The 24,870-nt window shown below is 42.2% G+C and overlaps 3 protein-coding genes across 3 annotated transcripts in view; all 3 read right to left on the bottom strand.

Annotated features, from left to right (window-relative positions):
• Positions 1–3,928, bottom strand: part of ppm1h (protein phosphatase, Mg2+/Mn2+ dependent, 1H) — a 37,783-nt gene extending 33,855 nt beyond the window's left edge. The window contains exon 1 of the mRNA XM_062547347.1: positions 3,560–3,928. Coding sequence (XP_062403331.1) covers positions 3,560–3,792 — 233 coding nt within the window. The 5' untranslated portion in view covers positions 3,793–3,928. The remainder of the gene's footprint in view (positions 1–3,559) is intronic.
• Positions 3,929–6,865: 2,937 nt separating this feature from the next.
• LOC134094771 (fatty acyl-CoA hydrolase precursor, medium chain-like) lies at positions 6,866–13,645 on the bottom strand. Its single transcript, XM_062548426.1, has 13 exons — positions 13,455–13,645; positions 12,951–13,140; positions 12,600–12,738; positions 12,358–12,491; positions 11,702–11,855; positions 9,671–9,775; positions 9,492–9,593; positions 9,166–9,309; positions 8,944–9,021; positions 8,667–8,814; positions 7,777–7,926; positions 7,514–7,586; positions 6,866–7,255 (listed from the first exon to the last, which is right to left on the bottom strand). Exons 1-13 carry the CDS (start codon positions 13,522–13,524, stop codon positions 7,072–7,074), a joined length of 1,671 nt encoding a protein of 556 aa, XP_062404410.1. The 5' UTR covers positions 13,525–13,645; the 3' UTR covers positions 6,866–7,071.
• A 1,637-nt stretch (positions 13,646–15,282) lies between these two features.
• LOC134094769 (cocaine esterase-like) lies at positions 15,283–24,649 on the bottom strand. The gene is made up of 13 exons (XM_062548425.1): positions 24,460–24,649; positions 23,979–24,168; positions 23,621–23,759; positions 23,379–23,512; positions 22,723–22,876; positions 19,029–19,133; positions 18,851–18,952; positions 18,529–18,672; positions 18,307–18,384; positions 18,028–18,175; positions 16,233–16,382; positions 15,977–16,049; positions 15,283–15,793 (listed from the first exon to the last, which is right to left on the bottom strand). Exons 1-13 carry the CDS (start codon positions 24,527–24,529, stop codon positions 15,610–15,612), a joined length of 1,671 nt encoding a protein of 556 aa, XP_062404409.1. The 5' UTR covers positions 24,530–24,649; the 3' UTR covers positions 15,283–15,609.
• Positions 24,650–24,870: the final 221 nt, after the last annotated feature.

Below are 24,870 nucleotides of genomic sequence, written 5' to 3' on the forward strand. Positions count from 1 at the left end.
AATTGCAAAAGTTTACTCAACACCAAAGAAATAAAGGTCCATGCCGGATTAGCGATTGTACTTGCATGCCCATATTTTAGGGACATTGGAAATGGGCTTCAATGGCCTGTTGGTGAGACCGACCTGTGGTTCATATGGTATTTCCAGGCTAGATTTGTTACAATCTCACAGTAGCAATACTGGCAACAACAACTCATCCATCAAGTCACTGTGGTTTTATTAGGTTAAATAAACTATTTTCTATATTTCCTAGGTGTGCTCTTGTGAGCTAAACCTATTTCAAGCTCATTCACATTTACTTACTGTATACCCTGGATGTTTACGGAGTACTCCACACTAACAAGTAACTAGGCAACCACAAAAGATTCAACTATCTGACTGTTAGGAGAAAACAACAAAACACTTCTGCTCCTGGTCAACCGAGAGGAAGTGAAAGCCAGACAGAATGCCTGTACTGTTCCCCCTGTACACAGGCCTATCACCACTCTTGAGAGTAGAGATTACAGAGACTGCAGACAGCCATTCCCAACCTTTGCAGTGTACACATGTTACGTGCCTCAAGTGAGAGGAGCGGACAACACCCTTGGGAGCACAGGCGTTGGAAAAACTTTGACTGTAATCCTTCATTTGTCTTGGTCTGATATGTCAAACTGATGTCCTCGGATGGCACAGCTAAATGCCGATTATTTCTCGTGGAGGCAGGCTAACTGGGAGTGTAGCCTATATGGGGAAAGAGGTCGAAGAGCCGTCATATGCTGAGATATGATCATATGCCCAGTTGCTCTCCACAAGTTATTCCATAGGTGCAGTAACACACAGTACACTGGAATCAACGTGAAACCCAGACTAAGGCAGAACTGAAAGTAAATTCAAACAAGTGAGAAACTAAACTAATACACACCACGTCCAACAGTAAAGTAGCATGGAGGAGCACTGTGAAGGCCAATGCCGGACATAATTCTAAAAAGTAACACTACTCAGCGCCCTGGTAGCCGCTGCCAAAGGCATGTCCGGCTGTTGGTATTGAAAGAGCCTTGTATCTTCTACGCTGTGATCGAAGCCAACTCATTACTTCACTGGCAGATGAAATAGAGCAAACAAAATCCGGCTCAACCACAGGCACTGGCAGAAAGACCCCCTTTCACCTGCGGAATACCCGTCTGGGATGATAAACAAATTACCCTGGGTCAACACACACATCAAGGCATTTGGCATGGATGATGTGTTTTGGGTATTTACCAAATGAATTCACTGAAAGGCTCTGTGTTTGGGAGTGGATATGACTTTGGGCATCTGTTAATATCTGTTGAGGTTTCACACTGTGCTGGACCATACAACCACTGTTTCTGAGTGCGGCCTTGGGCTGTGCTTCACTTGGGCAAAAACAGCACATGCCAAAGTGAATAAACGATTCCATTAATCACTACATGTCAATCAGGCTGAGTGACATTTCTCATAATAGCAGACAAACAAATACATTGCATTTGTGTGCATTTTCTGTGTCTGTGTCTGTATTTTGCAGTGATTCTTTGAAGACGCTCTGATATATTATTGCACCCAACTTGCTTAACTCAGCAAAAGAATGGTGGATATTTTAGGAGATTATAAAAAATCTTGGACAATCAGCAAAGGTAGAGACTTCAGACCCTTACTGTAACCAGAGAGCTTTCTATGACTGATGTTGACAATTTTCTAAGATGATTACATATACAGTATTAACCCCCATAGTCGTACAGTGCAAAGGTATCTTACTGTACTAGAGAATCGCTTTTTTCCGGTTCAAAGTTCAAAGTTCTGCTGTGTCTGCTTTGTGATAAGAAAGGGGCACTTCTATTGTACACACAAAGCCTTTTATTGACATAGATTTATGGATTTATCTATTAGTCCCTCAGGCAATGCAGAAGTACTGAACTGCCAATGTAATGCAAGAACATCATAATGGACCATTTACATCTAATATGTCCACACACACTATGTTGTCATTTACATGCTGTTTGTCAACATGACCTAACGTTACTGAAGACGGCAGAAGCATGTGTGTGTTTGTGTGTGTGTGTGTGTGTGTGTGTGTGTGTGTGTCTGCATGTGTAAGTGTTTGTGTGTGTGTGTGTATGTGTGTGTGTGTGTATGTGTGTGTGTGTGTGTGTGTGTGTGTGTGTGTGTGTGTGTGTGTGAGCGTGTGTGAGTGTGTGTGTGTGTGAGCGTGAGTGTGTGTGTGAGCGTGAGTGTGTGTGTGAGCGTGAGTGTGTGTGTGTGTGTGTGTGTAGGAAAGCAAGCATGGCTGATGACAAAAAGCAATTCCTTATCATGGTTCTGTTCTCTTCCTGCAGGAAGAAGAAGCTGTGGTTAATCCCTGTGCCTCTGCTGGCCAGTGACTCAGAGGGGTGTTTTTCAAGCCCACCAGCTGGACAGCCAGCTGTTGACAAAATGACAACACTGCTTAAAGCCACCAAGGCCTGGCACACTCCACAAAGCACAAGGTGCAGATTCCCACGGACCGGAATCGCTTTCATTTCAACAAGAAGTGTGTTCAATGTGGAGAAACCACAGCCAGCGCTATTGGGCAGATAGTAAAGGGCTGAAGCACTATGCTGCCATGTGCTGATGCCAATGTTGACATTTTATCTGACTATCTGGGGACTGAATGTGCTTTGTACCCACAGTTCAGCTGTTTTAGGTCAGTTCACTGCCATGGCTGCATGAGAAAAGTCTTTCTTGATACAGCTGCATGAACATGTCCGCATGACCACTAAACACCATCCACTGAAAAACCAGGACTGGAAAGTGAGTGAAAAATCACTTTCCCTAGTCTATGACGGTGATGTATTAGGCTACTGTATTCATGAAAGTGTAACATGTGCTAGCCTACTAATGGTATGGAAAATTAACATTTCTTATACCTCTGGATTCTTACACTTTGGAAGTAACTTTGTTTTAGCCTATCACTGCCTTTTAACCTACAGTATAGGACAGACACAAACAGATGGACTCTAAAGAATAGCCTACTTACTGTACACATCAGTACACAATTGCGCGTTATTGCGCGAGTAGGACTGGATTTCATAGGTGGACTGCGCGGATAAAACTAACAATGTTTTTCTCAAGCGAGTTTCACTTGCCGAAAAATCAATGACTGATAAACATCCTACTATCTTTCCCTCCGAGCTTTGCATTGTTCTACTTGGGCTACCCATCATCTGCAAAACGGTCTTCTGCAAGTAGGTTAGGTTGCTGTGATTGGATGAAACTATGGTAACCAGGTAGAGTAGTACAGGGCTATCAAAACGACAGTGTACTAAAATCTAAAGGCACGTTCAGGCTATTTTAATGCAAGCTTGCCCTGTGCAGTTGTTATTGCATAGCCTATAACAGGACGCGTCATGAGACCTAAATTGTGTATTTATGGTGTCGGACGTGTGCGTAATAGACTACAAGGCAATACGTTGACACAAAGGCATTGTCATTGTCATTCAAGTGTCAGCATACCATGCTAATAAGACAGCTGAAAACAAGCTACAGATTCTGTAGCCTATTACTTTAAGATGGACGCAGCACTTACTCTGCATATCCCGTAGACCACGGCAATCTGTTCGTCTCTTTCAAGATGAGGATCGGTCGCGCTATGTGATCCGCGGAGCACTCAATCTCGTCAGGTGACAGACCCAAAAACTCTGGTCTCATGTAGGGGAATTTCAGCGGTAAATCGGAGATGCCCAGATGATCGCCGTTGGTACCACCAGCCATGATGCCTCCCATTATATTGGTAACAGCCGATTTCACTCGTGTGAGCATGGTCCCGCTAGAGTGTGCGCCCCTGCTGTATATTGTGGTCGTCTCCCTATTCCGAATTTACCCCCCACCCCAGCTTGGCACGGTGTTCCATCCAACTGCGCTGACTAGACGGGCACCCCTCACAGTTTCATACAGTCCCAAGTGAACACGGAAATAAACTCATGGTGAGCGTAGTCATGTGACAGTCCTGTTGTGGGATTTGGTCTCATAGCCACTGTTCTGATCAGCTTAATGTCAGACCAATGAGTCAGTCTTCTCTCGGGATTTCTCTCGAAGCAACAGAAACGCGACGTGTATTAATCACAAGTTTTAACAGTGATTTTAGGTAGAGGGATTGTTGACATTGAATTCCATAGCCTACTGGAAATGAATGCGTAAGAGTGCAGCATAGGACTCCGCTAACACTGGCTGTTTCCTGTCTGCCTTGAGTGTGTCAACATATCATGTTGGTTTCAGCTGGGATTGAGTAATATATGATGCTATAAATAATGTTTTACTGGGGGTAAATAGGCTGTAACCACTGGACTCATGAATGTTCTCACAGGCTTTAAGGAGTGCAGACATACAGTAAGAGGAGTTGTGGGCTACTTAAGTAGTCATACTTCATGCGTTTACACTGCAGAGTAATTATGGTCAGTTAAAATATCCTTTCTAATTCACTGAAGTAGGCCTAGCATTTTATTCTGAAACAGAGTAGCAACAGAGTTTTGTAGCAATATTGTGTATGCTCATACAGTTGTGCTCATACGTTTAAATACCCTCTACATACACATAAAGTTGACTAAATTGGCATGGTTTTATTTCAGTTAGCCTAATAGCTGGTTTGACATGCATTGAGAGATGATCTTATATACCATGCCAGTGCTCTTCACTGATGATCTCACCTGGTGATGAATATACTCCCCACACGTCTGCTTTGTGTCAGTTAGTACTGCTCATTGCAAGTGTAAAGCAGATGTGAGCAAGAACTCTTCCCACTTGGCTCATTGCCAATGTGGACATGAGGGCCTCAACCTGCTGATTTATACAAGTCACTGCACACTATGTGTCACTCTGCTTGTGACTTACTGATGACTCACTACTACATGGATGTGGCTTGCAGTCCCTTGCCGAGGCAAACGCGGACGTTTTAGTATCAACCTGCTGATATTCTCATAGGGTGCCTCTCAACATCTCTCCTCGATGCTCGATCCTCCAGGCTCGTTCCCACTGATCTATAACTAACTAACTGGATAGAGACTATCCCATTGTTGCCGCCCCATCATTCTTTATGAATGATCAGGACGAGGATCGAGGAAGGAAGGGAGGATCTATAAAAGACCAAATGAGAGGTATCCATCATGTCTTTCAGTGCACTCATTACTTACTTACGCTGCTTTGATCTGGTTTATGCCACAGCAGGAGTGGGGGGGGGGACACTGCTTTGTGAAAGGCCAATACTATGTGCAAATGCTTCACACTGTGGTGTATGAAGAGAAATGTAAATGAGCGGAAGTACATAATCGGGGGGGGGGGGGGGGGGGGCAGGCTAGTATGACATCAAGCACACTCTCTGCACTTTGTTGACTATGGCTTGGCGAGCTATGAGATCACATGTATTATACACGTTCACATTGGTTAACATTGAGTGAATAAGAATAAGAATGTTGAAGGATAAGGAATATCCTGAATGTACAGCCTTGAGTACATTTTGGCATACAAACATTCCCCTGTACAGATGATGTGATTGGAGAATGGTTCAGGTGGACGTGGAAGGCGCCACTGAAGGTGTGATTACCATTGATTAGCATATTGTGTTCTCCATCAAAGAGGTTATATTCATAACCATTCATTGAATAATCATTCAATAATGAATAATCATTTGTTCCTCAGGTCAGTTATCTGCTACATTCCTGAAGATGTGGCTCAGAGGTCCCGGTCCATTATGGCCTCCAGGTACCAACACACTGTGGACCATCCATGCAGCTCTGGTAAAGTGGATAAATGTTTCTTCTGCACAGTTTTTAAACATGTTGGGTAGCCATCTAATATCCAGGTAATTCACAACTCCTCCCTTAATCACACTCCTAATCACAGAAATTGAACATGCACATGTATTTTTGACAACGGAAAGATTCACACCTTTTTTCACAGATTAAATGCTGGAGAGATTAAGACAATCTGGAATAAGTGTAATAATTTGCAGGCTATACCTTTCCACTCACTGACCCAAGACGTCTATCAGAATGATGGCAGTTAACCTCAGAATTATTTCTCAGTTGGCCTCCATCTAGTGGTGAAATTATGGTATAGTCAAAACAGAAAGTCACACATGCAGGGATTCTTTTCTTCCAGAAGCGTATTTATCAGGTCACACACTGATGTTGGACAAGGAGACTGGTTCCTGGTTCTCAGTCTGTGCTCTAATTTATCCCAAAGGTGTTCTGTTGTAACCTGACTTTCGCCAGATCCTGTAGTTCGCTGTCTGCTTCACACAAGGATCTGGGACTTCTCGATAGGAGATGTATTTCTGAAGGCGGGTCCTTGTAAAACATCCTCGCATGTGATTTGATAAACCACTTGCCTGTTATCTTGAATGACGTGCTAGGCTTCTTCAAGCTCTTGCCAAACCCGGTCGGAAGAAGAGTAAAAACATCCTTGCCACCAATAAATGTCTTCAAAACTATTCTCTGTTAATATTTTAAAGAATGAATACTCGATAGATTCGACAAAACGGTTGAAATAGCAGAATCAATGTCAGCACAAGACTCCTCGCTGCGTGCCGCCATTGTTATTTGAATCAAACACTCGCTTCGGCGCTCCTGATTGGTCCTCATTTTTTGATCACTGGCACAGGGGTTTGGATTGCCCTCGCGTCCAGACCCTTGTGTGGAGCTCAGCGAAACGCCTCTGGTGGAGCATGGCGGAACTACAAGGGTCTGGCGAGAGTCAGGCTAGTTCTGTTGGGCTGAGGTCAGGATTCTGTGTAGGCCAGTCAAGTTCATCCACACCAAACTCTGTCATCCATGTCTTTGTGAACCGTGCTTTGTGCACTGTTTTGGTACACACGTATGAAGACGCACAGCAAGAGAACTGTAATAAGGAATTATTTTTATTGCTTTTGATCCTGCAAACTGGATTCACAATTTTTATGGATAAAGATTTATTTCTAATGAATTCAAGTTTTTCAGGAGTCCATTACTTTCCACAATTGCTTCTGGAATGGTACAGATACAAGTGGTCAGGCTGAAATTGGTGTGACTGGATCAGTGCGAGGCAGATGGGTAGCAGTTGCTCCCTCTAGAGCTCAGTGCGCTGCTGGTGCTGTTTCATCTGCTGGATCTTCTCTGGCAGTCTCTGGGTCATGAAGGCGTAGCGGTCAGCCTTCAGGTGGTATCCCACCTGCTGCTTCAGCCCGATGCCCAGATACTCCTCCCTGGCACCATATGCTGGCCAGTGGGTCAACCCAGGTCCGTTGGGGGATCTAAATAGAGAGGGCACACACAGTACGTGCACACACACACACGCACACAAATAGGAACGCGAACACACACACACACACACACACACACACACACACACACACACACACACACACACACACACACACACACACACACACACACACACACACACACACACACACTCACACACACACACACACACACAAAAGACACGTCTGTTATTTCATACTAAAACATGTGAACTTACAAACTGAAATACTTTTTTGGAGTGAAATTACCCGGTGCGTGCAAAGTTTCCCCAGTATGCCATCATCGTTCTACACAACTCATCTTCCTCCTCGGCAAAAGTGCCTCACAGAAACCAAAGAGATAAACGATTAGATTTTTTTTTTCAATGTAAGCATATTTATTCCAGTTCCACCATATTACACCTATAAAGACATACAGTAGGTGATATAAAATCCTATGTTGAACAGATTATTATTATGTATGATCCTAATTCTCTGTTGAAGAGAATTAGGATCATCCATGGGAGCCTTACCATTCAGCTTGAGGGGGCCATTCAAAAAGCAGCTTCCAAATACAAAGGCAATCTCATCTCCGTGGTCTACTCCGACAAAGCTAGGACGTTTTTTCACAAGCATGCTTGGCGGGTGCTGGAACTCATAGGCAAACACTGGAGTTCCTGAATCTGTGGGAAGAAATGTAAAACTGTTAGCCTAGAAATGTAGATGCACCCTAGCGGCAAAAATATTTTTTGTCTAGCGGGATGGTCTAGCATCACACCGTTGAGGCCAATCCTGCGTCTGACACCGGGTCAGTCGGTCCAATCAGAACGTTCTATCTGTGTATCGAGTCCTTGAGCCCTAGCACGGTGACGACAGAGCTGCACGACAGCAGGATAGCAGAACAACCATAGAGAACAACGAAGATGGATAAGGCTCTGATCTGATTGGTCACAAGTGCTGGCCTATTACGTGCAGAGGCAGTTTGAAAGACAACGGTTCATCCCACCCACAGGCTTCAGCTCTGTGAATGGTCCGACTCCAGACCATATATTAAATGTATAGTTTGGCTTGCCAGGCTATAAAACTATAGCTTTCCATTTCTCTGTCTATGTAAGTTTGTTTTCTTGTCTATTTATGTATTCTATGTGTTCCTGTGTCCCTTAATGAAACTTTTAAATGTTATGAGAAGTTCGTAAACACACTGAGGAAGGCAGAACGCCGAAACGCGTCTGTGTGAATAAATGGTGATTGATTATGCATAGTGCGGCCTGTTTTCTTGTTTTCAATGAAATGTTATGAGAAGAAATGATAATGCACTGTATCCCCCCCCCCCCCAAAAAAAATCGCAATCTCATATGGTTCTTCTTCCCATGAAAGCTTGGAATTTGAATAAAGTGCTATAAATAGTAGGTAAATCTCAAACCTCGATGAGCATTTGATAATGTGATAGCAGGAATGGTGAACAAAATGTCTCCACAGAACTCTGTAATGCCGTCTCTGTTTTTGATACGGTCTTCTCCATTCCCTAGGTACTCATCCATAATCAAGGCAGTGCTGATTTTGCGGTCTGGCTGAAATAGAAAGATGTACATCACCTCAATAAAAAGTCAAACAGAATCAGAGTTGGGTCATATGACATTCCAAACATTTCTATGAGATTGTAGAGAAATTATGAGTATTATTTGAGGCTATATTCTTACATGAGGGTAGAAGAGGTCGACAAAGGTTTTGATTGAGTCACGATCCATCCCATCAACCCAGTCAGGTGGTGCCAAAAACTGAAAGTACATGCACATTTCATACCTTATCACCTCATTACAACATCATTACTATTCCTAGTGGTGATTGATCATATCAGGTGAGCTTTTCAACATATTCTTAAATGTAAGAATGTATGAATTTGTAAAATTTAGTTCACTTACACTAGGTAGCAACCAGCCACATTCATCGTTGGTAACGCCATTAATTAATGGCACCTTGTTGAACTCATGAGACTTAAGAAGATCTGACACTGCCTTTGGTAAGATATACCCATCATTCACCACATTAAAGAGCGCCTCTGGATGCTGTAAAAATGTTGAAAGACAAGGTATGAAATTTGGAAGCACTTCAAATTTTAAAGAATTTAAAACATCTCAGAAAAAGAGCTTAAAACTATGACATGTTTTTCATGAAATTATTTGAAATATGTTCTTTATATCTGCCTCACATCTAAGGTACACTTTAAATGAGGACTGTTGTCTCTAACCTCCTGTTGAAACTTTACAATGTTCTCGACTGACATCTGCATCACACAATCCACAATCTGGTCTGGTTTGGTGCCCTCACAGTTTGTTGCATTGGCCACAATCTGGGGATGTAGACAACTTTTGAATACAGGCTGCATCGCATAGTAAAAAAACATGGTAAAGATGGACTGATGATAACCTTTGCTGTGATCATAGGATCAGGGTTGAAGATGCCAAGCATGCTTGCCGTGCCACTCTCTGCTATGCCGCGATGGAAAAGACCGGTGCTTAGTGGGGAAAGAACCTTTAGCAAAGACCAAAAGCATTCATCAGTGCATACATAAAATGCAACACATTTTCTTTTTGAAATTTACATGAATGGTTTTGAATCTTGACAGGACATATTGACCTTCTTTCAATGTTGACTCAAAAAGGCACTGCACACTCCACCTTAGCACACTGCTAACTGGTTAGTACAAGTCTTCAGTGAAAGAGTTCAAAAGTATTATTAAAATATATACTGTAAACTTCACACTTGAAAGCTAACATTAGGATTTAAAAATTTAAATAATAAAATAAAACAACAATAATGTATGCTTCAACTCCTTGCAACTCATGCAAAGGAGAACAGTCATTTTGACATTGTGGGCGCTATTTTGGTGATCTGAAATGCTTGGTCAGAGGTGCAAAGTTTAAAGATGTAGGGCCCTATCCTAACAGTCTAAAGGGCAGTCTATAATCATCACAACACAAAGCTTATTCCTATCGTAGACCATCTGTCTAAGAGTGTGGCAATTACGATCTAAGGAGGGGTCTGGCGCATTATTGTGTGCTGAAAGCTGCACACTTATTGTTATCCGTGAGAAATTACTATTATTCCCATCTCCTTATTTTATTTTATGGCCAGCTTCTGCTCCTAGACCCATTGAGATATCGCCACCAGTCCAACTCTGAAAGGTCCGGTCAATACTGGTGTAAGTTGCTCGAGAAGATGCATTTAGCTGCTTAGCGTTGTTAGCTGCAATTAGCTAACAATGTGTTAATGCATGTAACTGTTGACCTGTCGACCAGATTTAAACCAGTAGAGGTACTGTTAAAATCCTTGGATCAAGCCGAGTTCAATGCATCCTATTTCGTCAATTTGGACCTTGATGGATTTCAGCCACATTCTTGATTTTAGTGAACTTGACATACATGATCTTCAAACTATGCCTCACATAAGTTTTATAAATAGCTTTGATTTTAGAAATCATTCACCCATCACAGCCAATGAAAATCAATTGTGAAGTTGCCAAGCAGGAAGTGAGTTCATATCTCAGCAAGGCTTTGATGTATGACCAGACTTGGTTCATGGACTTGGGACCCCATCCTCAGGATGCACAATACATTTGGTGTCTTTTGACCACTATTGGGGTGCTATAATCACAGGAAGTGGGTATATATTTCAGCCATGCTTTCATGTATAGAAGCCAAACTTGGTACGTGGACTCAAGACCCCATCCTAAGGACGTACAATACATTTGGTGTCTTTTGACCACTAGGGGGGCACTATAATCACAAGAAGTAGGCAGATCTCAGCAACGCTTTCACATATAGAAACCAAACTTGGTCATGGACTTGGGACCCCATACTGAGGACGACAATACATTTGGTAACATTCGACCACTAGGGAGCGCTAGAGTTACAGAACTTAGCTCATACAGGGACTCAGCTCATACAGTACAGTGGACTGGACATCCCGCTAAATTTAGTGTCCAGTCCACATTTCCAATTTAACAGTGTGATTTTGTGATCAGACGCCAGGCGCTTGATCTCATAGATAGATCATGACAAAACAGTTTATTAAATCTTCACTATTGACTAAATTGACTAAATGAATCTTCACTATTGACTGGCAAGGGGTTACAATCGAATACATAGCCCAAAAAAAGCTAAACTTTCTAGCCTGGCTATCACCAGCAGATCGGGCTGGGATTATCTAAAAAACGTGTCCTACACTTGTCCTAAACAAATCCTACAGATATTACAGATGTATCCTGAAAATCAGTCGTTGCCTTAGACTCACTTAAGGGTGGCTTACATCCTGTGATACTGAAACTGCAGTGCTTGCCCTGAAAATCCAGAGTTCTCGCTAGAGCTAAAAGACCCTAATCTTTCTAGATGTGGGTCTGGGTTTCCAGGCTAGGTTTTCAATGGCTGCCACTAATCAATGTATGTTAATGTATATTACCAGCAATGACACGCTAACACCCCCTGCGGACTCTCCAAATATTGTGACGGAGGACGGGTCTCCCCCAAAGCTGTGGATGTTCTCTTGGACCCACTGCAGCGCTGCTACCTGGTCCAAAAGGCCCAGGTTTCCCGGGGCGTTATCATCCCCTGTGCTGTGTGTAGAAGACCAAACAGGACAGTTGTGGGTGTGTGAGTCTAAATCTGAGGTGTGTGGTGAACACTGAAACAGTGGCATACACTTAAGAAAACAATTTGAAGACACATACATTCCTGTCAGTACTTTATTTTCAGGTGTTTGAATGAGGGGGAAATGTACAGGTCCCGGGTAGGGCCATGGTGGGAATTATTTTTAGAGCTAATTTTGCATTCCCTCGCAATAGTAGAGAGAGTACCTAAAGTTATTGTGGGAATGTACAACTATTCCAAGGGAACGCAATATGAGCTAGAATAAAAAGAATTCCACCTTGATAAATATAAATTCCCACCCTGACCTCTTCACAGGCTCTGTGACATGATCCAATGAGGGAAGTTGATGCTCATTACATAAAAAAGATGCCGGTCAACAGGTTCACATAGCGGCCTGCGCCTACAGCAACCAGTGTGACCCAAACTGTAATCTCTTTTTCACAATAACAGCTGAAATAGCTCACTCACCTGAAAAATCCCAGCATGCCCAGTCTGTACTGAATGCTAACTACAACCACATTCTGATACGCTGCCAGGACAGATCCATCATAAGTGGAGGCACATCCCATACTTAACCCTCCTCCGTGTATCCACACCATCACCTGTCATACACATTAGCCAAGTAAGATACTCTTCTTAACTCACTGTGTACAATTAAATCATCGCAACAATTTATAGCATAGCCTGAGCTGTTTTATAATTGAACTTACAGGTAACTTTGTATCTTTGGCAGGCTGAGCAGGAGTGTAGACATTGACATATAGGCAGTCCTCAGACACCTCAGGTATTTCCATGACCATGCCCATCATCTCCATCAGGTAATCAGACATTTTCATGTCTTGTACACACCTTAAGAGGACACAGATATACATTCGGTGTTATTACTAACATGACAGTGTTGCCTTGTTGCTTAGGAGAACTCTAAGATTATTCCATATCAGTGTACTGACACGTTTTCCCCTTCTCAGTTTTTGATTGATTAACAAATAAACAAAAGTGCATCGAATTTTTAAAAGTATTAGAATATTGATGTGTAATCTGAGTGTGACCAAAAAACGTACATGGAAGGGAACTGGGTGGCATCTCTGACGCCTTCCCATCCTGGCAAAGGTTGTGGTGGAGCCAGTCTTAGGTTTCCCAGTGGTGGTTTGGCAAAAGGCACGCCCAGGTAGGCATGAACAACTGTTGTCTTTCCGCGAACACGCATGTAGTCCCCCCTAAGGACTCCCAGTTTGGTGTGGAGTAGTGGTCCTATGATTGTCAACGTGGATTAACAATTCAGTTAGTTTTCATTAATGTAGGCCTATTTAATAGTTAGTCATTATACATGTCAACATTATAGGCTAGGCCTACTTGACAACAGGTTTGTTATTGTTTACAAAATGATGTATTTCCTCGCTATGTGTTCGCGCTTGTGCTCTCGTTGTGACGCGTGAGATTGTTTAGTACATTTGCACCCATGCGTAGGCCTGTATAATCTAAAAGTAACTGGAGGAAAAGACAAAAAGGTAGCATAAAATAAGTTATACTTGTAGGTGACGCACGTCCTCTACTATTCCACTTACCATTATGCACCGTCGAAAAGGTCAAATGTAAAACACATGCAGTGAGTAAGAGATTAAAAATAGGATTCATTATGTTTATAATGAGTTTGAATCCTGGAAGAGTAGCCCTGATCGTGTACACGTTCCCGAAGTTCTTCTGAACGCGCTGAAATCTACCGTTTACGAACTCTCAACGCACCGACACAGAGCGCTCCGCCTCCACACAATGTCCTTTACTCTATTATGTGTCACCTCTCAGTCACGGAGAGGTGGTTACAGCCCAGTGATTTTTTTCAACGTGTTTAAAAGTAGTTAAAGGTGCACTCCATAATGGTGCCCCTCGAACGTGTGTCAATCCTCACGGCGCCTACACTTTACACATTATGTCACATACTATACATGTGTGGGCTTTTGGGGGCACTAACACCACGAAACAAACCCCCGTAATTTCACCATTTATTAACGCGCATATTAATGTCGATTAAGGAGAAAACCCTATTGAATGTTAAGGGCAACTTAATAAAAATGAGCCTAGGTGGTTTTGGTGTGTTTTCAGGGGTAAAGCAAACGCAAACAAACGCTGCATTCACATTACCGAGGAAAGAGGCATGAAGCTGGTGGACCACTCCAAAAAATGTTCAAGTAGGCCTACAAATGTGTTGTCTGTAAAAACACATAGCCTACGTATTTGAAGGCCACCTGTTTTAGTTTTGTTTGTGTTTTTCAGGTCAACTCATGTGTTGAGTATTTGTAAGACCAGACTGGCTCTGCTCTGGAAGAGTAGCCTACAAGCTCACACTGGCTACAGGGGATGAAAGAGGTGGTTGTGTGGCTGAGGGCTATGTTGAACCTGAAGTGGGGTTCACGTTGCAAATAAAGTGTTTCATAGCGCAACGTTCCCATTAGCATTGCGCTATCTTAACACTTTATTTTCAATCCCTTATGCACACACATACTTATGCCCCTTGTATTTTAAATTAGAACACTTATTCATTTACGATACATTCTTCATTCACCAAATTGGTGTTCATGAAGGTTGGATTTCTACCCATTCTTTTCAAGGCATTAGATCAATTTCCAAAAGATGATTTTATATTCCTTTTTTTAGTCAACTTTAGCAAGTTGGCAAATAGTTTTTGTCTGTCTAATGTGCAGGAACAAGGGTGACTTTCTGCACAATCCTTGAATGCACCTTTAAAGGGATTCTTTGTAGTTTGGGGTAGTTTTAGCAGCTCTAGATAGTCTACTTCTAATGACTTGTTCCCCCTGTACACAGTGACAGTGCTGTTGTTGTGGAGGCAAAGGACTAACAGCCAAAAACAACTATCTCCAAAGAGCTAAAACTACTGATATGAATCCTCAGGTGTCCTGCGGCAGGACCGCTACCCCACCGCCCCCCAACATTCTAAATAATTTTTATACATCAGATGTTCCATAATATTATACATAATTTGAATGTGTTGACTCTTCAATACATGACAGTCTTTTTAATGTAAAGTGTAGTGTAGTAATGTGTTGTGCTTTACACTGTCAGATTATTCTTGCTAAAAAATGCCCTCCTCTCCCTCCTTTGGTGCATCCCTACCTCCCAGCTGCAGTGTATATACAGTACAATAAGTAGATATAGCACGTTGGGTCTTGAAATGTTCAATCCATAGAAACCAAATATTCATGTAATTTTATCCAATATTAGTTTGTGCAGATGTATCGTCCATCTTATGCATGCCAATTGAATTGAAATATAAATTGTAAAGATTTATAATTTCGTGTAATTATCCCATATTAGCATAGTCATTCCATAGGGCCTATTGGAACCCCTGAAGTACCAAATGAATGCAACCATAAAACATTAGAGTGTTACCTTTTATTTGACACCCAACACAATATTGGAGTTTCCATAGGGCATTTTGCAAAATTGTTCTAAAGTACTCATATTTTCATTCTACATTGATCTACTTTTGCACACAGCTTCACAAAGCCTAGGGCTCAGTTGTGTTTCTAAGTCATATCAAGTGACCTAGAGAGCTGAATTGAGGTCAGAGTTCAGTTCAGAGATGCTTGTTATGGAAACAGTAGTTACTTTCCACAAGTGCTTGGATCGCTGCCATGACAAGTGGTCAGGCTGAAATTGGTGTGATTGGATCAGTGCGAGGCAGATGGGTAGCAGTTGCTCCCTCTAGAGCTCAGTGCGCTGCTGGTGCTGTTTCATCTGCTGGATCTTCTCTGGCAGTCTCTGGGTCATGAAGGCGTAGCGGTCAGCCTTCAGGTGGTATCCCACCTGCTGCTTCAGCCCGATGCCCAGATACTCCTCCCCGGCACCGTATGCTGGCCAGTGTGTTAAACCGGGCCCGTTGGGGGATCTAAATAGAGAGGACACACACAGTATGTGTGCACACACACACACAAATAGGAACGCATACACACACACACACACACACACATAAAAGACACGTCTGTTATTTCATACTAAAACATGTGAACTTACAAACTGATGAACCCTTTTGAGGTCTTGAGGCTTGCCAATACTTTTTTGTATTTATTACCCGGTGCGTGCAAAGTTTCCCCAGTATGCCATCATCATTCTACACAGCTCATCTTCCTCCTCGGTAAAAGTGCCTCACAGAAACCAAAGAGATAAACGATTAGATTTTTTTTTTCAATGTAAGCATATTTATTCCAGTTCCACCATATTACACCTATAAAGAAATAGGTGATAAAAAATCCTATGTTGAACAGATAAGTTATGTATGATCCTAATTCTCTGTTGAAGAGAATTAGGATCATCCATGGGAGCCTTACCATTCAGCTTGAGGGGGCCATTAAAAAAGCAGCTTCCAAATACAAAGGCAATCTCATCTCCGTGGTCTACTCCGACAAAGCTAGGACGTTTTTTCACAAGCATGCTTGGCGGGTGCTGGAACTCATAGGCAAAAACTGGAGTTCCTGAATCTGTGGGAAGAAATGTAAAATTGTTAGCCTAGAAATCTAGACACACCCTAGCGGCAAAAATATTTTTTGCCTAGCGGGATGGTCTAGCGTCACATCGTTGAGGCCAATCCTGCGTCCGACACCGGGTCAGTCGGTCCAATCAGAATGCTCTATCTGTGTACCGAGTCCTTGAGCCCGCCTTAGCACGGTGACGACAGAGCTGCGCGACAGCGGGATAGCAGAACAACCATAGACCTCTGAAGTTCGCCTACAAAAAAGCCACCATCTTTGCCCAAATAAGGAGATCCGGTAAATAACATGGGGCTTTTCAGTTATCGCACCTGTTAAACTCTCGCGGGGATGACGACATTGGAAATGCAGACGTTTTTCACTACACAGTTTTGTCCACTGCCGTCTAGTCGATACTGTGATCTTCGGTAGGTGAAGATCGGCACACTTTGATCTTTGCTACCCCAGAGCTAACTTACCATGCAACTTGCCATAGGCAGTTAGCTTCAATTAACTCCCGGATCTCCTTATATGGCCAAAGATGGCAGCTTTGGATCCTTTTTGTAGGCGAACTTCAGAGGTCTATGGAGAACAACGAAGATGGATAAGGCTCTGATCTGATTGGTCACAAGTAGGGTTGGGTATCGTTTGAATTTGAACGATTCCGGTTCCGATTCCGATTCCGATTCGCTGTTTCGATTCCGGTTCCTACCGATTCTCGATTCCGATTCTTTTAAGAGGCAGGGTCAAAAAGTTTAGGACACCAGTATTTTAATAAGCTAGCTAACGGTCTTTCTGAAACAGTCTGACCTTCTCCATCAATTTTAACTTCACTATGAATTTCTCACAGGACTGTTTTGAACTGCAATATAAATATCAAATCTATCAACTTGAATATAAATATTATAATGTAATGAAACCTCATGAAAACACATTTAGGCTACACATGTGTGTATGATGCTGCAGATACTTAAACATGTTGTCTTGCTCCCACTCGGCTAACCTGGTGCAGAATAGCAAATAATATAAACAATAAAAAGCTTATGAGGGTAAGGCCTGTTGTCACAAGTTTTGGGCAAGGTCCATTGGCTATATAGTTACAGTTGTGCGAACACTTCTGGTGGATGCTTCTTTGTTGGTGTTCAGCGGTTTCTTCTTCCGGTCAGCGTACTGAGAATCGATACTAGGTATTGAAATGTAAACTTTTGAACGATTCCGGGTATATCGGAAAGCCGGTTCCGGTTCCAATCGATTCTCGATTCTCGATACCCAACCCTAGTCACAAGTGCTGGCCTATTACGTGCAGAGGCAGTTTGAAAGACAACGGTTCATCCCACCCACAGGCTTCAGCTCTGTGAATTGTCCGACTCCAGACGATACATTAAATGTATAGTTTGGCTTGCCAGGCTATAAAACTATAGCTTTCCATTTCTCTGTCTAGTCTATGTATGTTTGTTTTCTTGTCTATTTATGTATTCTATGTGTTCCTGTGTCCCTTAATGAAACTTTTAAATGCTATGAGAAGAAATGATAATGCAACTGTACCCCCCCCCCCCCCCCACCCCCCCAAGAGAAAATCTCAATCTCATATGGTTCTTCTTCCCATGAAAGCTTGGAATTTGAACAAAGTGCTATAAATAGTAGGTACATCTCAAACCTCGATGAGCATTTGATAATATGATAGCAGGAATGGTGAACAAAATGTCTCCACAGAACTCTGTAATGCCATCTCTGTTTTTGATACGGTCTTCTCCATTCCCTAGGTACTCATCCATAATCAAGGCAGTGCTGATTTTGCGGTCTGGCTGAAATAGAAAGATTAACATCACCTCAATAAAAAGTCAAACAGAATCAGAGTTGGGTCTCATATGACATTCCAAACATTTCTATGAGATTGTAGAGAAATTATGAGTATTATTTGAGGCTATATTCTTACATGAGGGTAGAAGAGGTCGACAAAGGTTTTGATTGAGTCACGATCCATCCCATCAACCCAGTCAGGTGGTGCCAAAAACTGAAAGTACATGCACATTTCATACCTTATCACCTCATTACAACATCATTACTATTCCTAGTGGTGATTGATCATATCAGGTGAGCTTTTCAACATATTCTTAAATGTAAGGATGTATGAATTTGTAAAATTTAGTTCACTTACACTAGGTAGCAACCAGCCACATTCATCGTTGGTAACGCCATTAATTAATGGCACCTTGTTGAACTCATGAGACTTAAGAAGATCTGACACTGCCTTTGGTAAGAAATACCCATCATTCACCACATTAAAGAGCGCCTCTGGATGCTGTAAAAATGTTGAAAGACAAGGTATGAAATTTGGAAGCACTTCAAAAAGAATTTAAAACATCTCAGAAAAAGAGCTTAAAAGCTATGACATGTTTTTCATGAAATTATTTGAAATATGTTCTTTATATCTGCCTCACATCTAAGGTACACTTTAAATGAGGACTGTTGTCTCTAACCTCCTGTTGAAACTTTACAATGTTCTCGACTGACATCTGCATCACACAATCCACAATCTGGTCTGGTTTGGTGCCCTCACATTTTGTTGCATTGGCCACAATCTGGGGATGTAGACAACTTTTGAATACAGGCTGCATCGCATAGTAAAAAACATGGTAAAGATGGGCTGATGATAACCTTTGCTGTGATCATAGGATCAGGGTTGAAGATGCCAAGCATGCTTGCCGTGCCACTCTCTGCTATGCCGCGATGGAAAAGACCGGTGCTTAGTGGGGAAAGAACCTTTAGCAAAGACCAAAAGCATTCGTCAGTGCATACATAAAATGCAACACATTTTCTATTTGAAATTTACATGAATGGTTTTGAATCTTGACAGGACATATTGACCTTCTTTCAATGTTGACTCAAAAAGACACTGCACACTCCACCTTAGCACACTGCTAACTGGTTAGTACAAGTCTTCAGTGAAAGAGTTCAAAAGTATTATTAAAATATATACTGTAAACTTCACACTTGAAAGCTAACATTAGGATTTAAAAATTGAAATAATAAAATAAAACAACAATAATGTATGCTTCAACCCCTTGCAACTCATGCAAAGGAGAACAGTCATTTTGACATTGTGGGCGCTATTTTGGTGATCTGAAATGCTTGGTCAGAGATGCAAAGTTTAAAGATTTAGGGCCCTATCATAACAGTCTAAAGGGTAGTCTATAATCATCACAACACAAAGCTTATTCCTATCGTAGACCATCTGTCTAAGAGTGTGGCAATTACGATCTAAGGAGGGGTCTGGCGCATTATTGTGTGCTTGCTGAAAGCTGCACACTTATTGTTATCCGTGAGAAATTACTATTATTCCCATCTCCTTATTTTATGGCCAGCTTCTGCTCCTACCTAGACCCATTGTGATATCGCCACCAGTCCAACTCTGAAAGGTCCGGTCAATACTGGTGTAAGTTGCTCGAGAAGATGCATTTAGCTGCTTAGCGTTGTTAGCTGCAATTAGCTAACAATGTGTTAATGCATGTAACAACGCATTAAGTGCGTTCAACGCATCCTATTTCGTCAATTTGGACCTTGATGGATTTCAGCCACATTTTTGATTTTAGTGAACTTGACATACATGATCTTCAAACTATGCCTCACATAAGTTTTATAAATAGCTTTGATTTTAGAACTCGTTCACCCATCACAGCCAATGAAAATCAGTTGTGAAGTTGCCAAGCAGGAAGTGAGTTCATATCTCAGCAAGGCTTTGATGTATGACCAGACTTGGTTCATGGACTTGGGACCCCATCCTCAGGATGCACAATACATTTGGTGTCTTTTGACCACTATTGGGGTGCTATAATCACAGGAAGTAGGTATATATTTCAGCCATGCTTTCATGTAGGCCTATAGAAGCCAAACTTGGTACGTGGACTCAAGACCCCATCCTAAGGACGTACAATACATTTGGTGTCTTTTGACCACTAGGGGGGCACTATAATAACAGGAAGTAGGCTCAGATCTCAGCAACGCTTTCACATATAGAAACCAAACTTGGTCATGGACTTGGGACCCCATACTGAGGACGACAATACATTTGATGACATTCGACCACTAGGGGGCGCTAGAGTTACAGAACTTAGCTCATACAGGGACTCAGCTCATACAGTACAGTGGACTGGACATCCCGCTAAAGTTAGTGTCCAGTCCACATTCGCTAAAGTTAGTGTCCAGTCCACATTTCCAATCTAACAGTGTGATTTTGTGATCAGACACCAGGCGCTTGATCTCATAGATCAGGGGTATTCAATTAAAATTCAAAGAGGTCCAGTTACTAAAATGTCCTCCCGGCAAAGGTCCGAATCTTAAATTGTCACTCAAAATAGTGTAGGCTACCCTGATGTTAATAAAATCAATAACGCGTGTATTTCTAGGCCTATTTAATTTATTGCTACATTTCAAGTGTTTTCAAAGTAATATGCTTGTAACATACCAAAAAGTCTTAACTTGAATGATACTTGAATGCAAAACAATACTGTAGTTGTCTTTACTAGGAATACATTTCAAGAAAGTTAACAGACAACAGACACTGAATTATTCTGAATAGAATAAATATAAAGTGCAAGCACAACTTTGAGCAGCCTGAACTTAGGGCCTTCAAGTAGCCTAATGTAAAACATTCCGAATCTTTTGAATAAAATAAAAGTGGATCTTTAAGAAAAAAGAAAAAGAAAAAGTTCTTTGCATACTGCGTTCTAGTTAGTACATTCTCTGCTAATAGTTCAGATTTATTTTCTTGTTGTTGAAGCTGACAATGGGATCTGTAACGTTTCTGCAGCCGCATTAAGCACTCATTCACAGCTGTCCCATCGCTACATGCTGTCTTGTGTTGCACCAAAATCCACGAAATCTTTAACGAACACTAATTTGCCTGTAAATGCATGCGTGATCACACGAGTAGACCTGTCATAGTTTGCTTTCAATTTGATAATTATTATCCTACTCCGCCGAGGAGGAGAGTAGCCTATGTTTTCATCGGGGTTTGCGTTTGTTTGTCTGTTTGTTAGCTCTCGGAGTGCTTTTCAAGTTTTACTTGCCCTCACTGCGGACTTCTGCGCGTACAGTACCTTTCCTCAAACGACCCGTGTTTGATCTCATAGTGACGCTAACGTCGCCACAGTTTCACAGCGCATATTCACAGCAGAACGAACGTATTGATCCGTCCATTCATCTTTAAAAGTTCGGTTTTCACCATCTATTTTTTCTTATTTTTGAGCAAGCCATTTTCTCTCATCTCCTCTCTCTCCCGCTATATAGGCCTATTCTCTGTTGCTGAAAGGTAAACAATCGAGTTGATTGGCTTGGCTACGGACGATGCTCTTTGATAATATTAGGCCGACAATTTCAACGGGTCCGGACAGAACCGTCACTGGGTCCGGACCCGGACCGCGGTCCGCCATTTGGTGATGCCTGTCATAGATCATGACAAAACAGTTCTAAATTAATCTTCACTATTGACTGGCAAGGGGTTACAATCGAAAACATAGCCCAAAAAAAGCTAAACTTTCTAGCCTGGCTATCACCAGCAGATCGAGCTGGGTTTATCTAAAAAACGTGTCCTACACTTGTCCTAAACAAATCCTACAGATATTACAGATGTATCCTGAAAATCAGTCGTTGCCTTAGACTCACTTAAGGGTGGCTTACATCCTGCGATACTGAAACTGCAGTGCTTGCCCTGGAAATCCAGGACCTAATCTTTCTAGATGTGGGTCTGGGTTTCCAGGCTAGGTTTTCAATGTATTTTCGATAAATAATTAAAGAGTCACTTCACCCCATAACTCCACCCACTTCACATTCCAGAAAAAGGCTTTCAAAACGGGCGAGACGTTCTGAAATTTGGAGAGGGAGTGCAGCACTGCTGCAACCAATCAACCATGGTGATTTCATGTCAATTTGGCAATGAGTGCTGCAGACGGCTTATCACAGGTAGGCTAATCAGGGCAGCAGGTGTTGGGGCGTTTCATTCCTAATTTGTAACGTCCCGGTGACGTAGTGTTGGACGAGAAGTACAGGACTTCATCAGCATTCCAACAGCATTTTGGACCAACATGCCATGGCATGTATCAACCTGTAGAATGCGCGGAGAGCAATATCTCCAATACAACATCAGACGAAATGTTACTTTTGTCGAGAAACACTATTTTTGTCAATATTAACCCTGGTAATAGTACAGTTCACCACTTATGAGTATTTTCAATCAATCAACAGCTCAAAAAAACATATTTTAGGGTGCAGTGACTCTTTAAGATACCGAAGACAATTTAAAGGAAGAATTAAATCAGCTCGGCTGCCACTAATGTATGTTCATGTCTATTACCAGCAATGACACGCTAACACCCCCTGCGGACTCTCCAAATATTGTGACGGAGGACGGGTCTCCCCCAAAGCTGTGGATGTTCTCTTGGACCCACTGCAGCGCTGCTACCTGGTCCAAAAGGCCCAGGTTTCCCGGGGCGTTATCATCCCCTGTGCTGTGTGTAGAAGACCAAACAGGACAGTTGTGGGTGTGTGAGTCTAAATCTGAGGTGTGTGGTGAACACTGAAACAGTGGCATACACTTAAGAAAACAATTTGAAGACACATACATTCCTGTCAGTACTTTATTTTCAGGTGTTTGAATGAGGGGGAAATGTACAGGTCCCGGGTAGGGCCATGGTGGGAATTATTTTTAGAGCTAATTTTGCATTCCCTCGCTATAGTAGAGAGAGTACCTAAAGTTATTGTGGGAATGTAAAACTATTCCAAGGGAACGCAATATGAGCTAGAATAAAAATAATTCCACCTTGATAAATATAAATTCCCACCCTGACCTCTTCACAGGCTCTGTGACATGATCCAATGAGGGAAGTTGATGCTCATTACATAAAAAAGATGCCGGTCCACAGGTTCACATAGCGGCCTGCGCCTACAGCAACCAGTGTGACACAAACTGTAATCTCTTATTCACAATAACAGCTGAAATAGCTCACTCACCTGAAAAATCCCAGCATGCCCAGTCTGTACTGAATGGTAACTACAACCACATTCTGATACGCTGCCAGGACAGATCCATCATAAGTGGAGGCAGATCCCATACTAAACCCTCCTCCGTGTATCCACACCATCACCTGTCATACACATTAGCCAAGTAAGATACTCTTCTTAACTCACTGTGTACAATTAAATCATCGCAACAATTTATAGCATAGCCTGAGCTGTTTTAGGATTGAACTTACAGGTAACTTTGTATCTTTGGCAGGCTGAGCAGGAGTGTAGACATTGACATATAGGCAGTCCTCAGACACCTCAGGTATTTCCATGACCATGCCCATCATCTCCATCAGGTAATCAGACATTTTTATGTCTTGTACACACCTTAAGAGGACACAGATTTTAAAAATACATTTGGTATTATTACTAACATGACAGTGTTGCCTTGTTGCTTAGGAGAACTCTAAGATTATTCCATATCGTTGTACTGACACGTTTCCCCCTTCTCAGTTTTTGATTAATTAACAAATAAACAAAAGTGCATCGAATTTTTAAAAGTAGTAGAATATTGATGTGTAATCTGAGTGTGACCAAAAAACGTACATGGAAGGGAACTGGGTGGCATCTCTGACGCCTTCCCATCCTGGCAAAGGTTGTGGTGGAGCCAGTCTTAGGTTTCCCAGTGGTGGTTTGGCAAAAGGCACGCCCAGGTAGGCATGAACAACTGTTGTCTTTCCGCGAACACGCATGTAGTCCCCCCTAAGGACTCCCAGTTTGGTGTGGAGTAGAGGTCCTATGATTGTCAACGTGGATTAACAATTCAGTTAGTTTTCATTAATGTAGTCCTATTTTCTAGTTAGTCATTATATGTCAACAGGTTTGTTATTGTTTACAAAATTATGTATTTTCTCGCTATGTGTTCGCGCTTGTGCTCTCGTTGTGACGCGTGAGATTGTTTAGTACATTTGCACCCATGTGTAGGCCTTTATAATTTAAAAGCAACTGGAGGAAAAGACAGAAAGGTAGCATAAAATAGCCTAAGTTATACTCGTAGGTGACGCACGTCCTCGACTATTCCACTTACCATTATGCACCGTCGAAAAGGTCAAATGTAAAACACATGCAGTGAGTAAGAGATTAAAAATGGAATTCATTATGTTTATAATGAGTTTGAATCCTGGAAGAGTAGCCCTGATCGTGTACACGTTCCCGAAGTTCTTCTGAACGCGAATTCTCAACGCACCGACACAGAGCGCTCCTCCTCCACACAATGTCCTTTACTCTATTTAGTAGGCTATGTGTGTCATGTTGCAAGCCGTAGGCTGAATTCAGTCACGGAGAGGTGGTTACAGCCCAGTGATTTTTTCTACGAGTTCAAAAGTGGCTAAAGGTGCCCCTCGAACGTGAGTCAATCCTCACGGCGCCCACACTTTACCCATTATGTCACATACATGTGTGGGCTTTTGGGGGCACTACCACCACGAAACAAACCCCC

The sequence above is a fragment of the Sardina pilchardus genome, chromosome 10 (genome assembly GCF_963854185.1).
Source record: "Sardina pilchardus chromosome 10, fSarPil1.1, whole genome shotgun sequence".
Classification (NCBI taxonomy): domain Eukaryota; kingdom Metazoa; phylum Chordata; class Actinopteri; order Clupeiformes; family Clupeidae; genus Sardina; species Sardina pilchardus.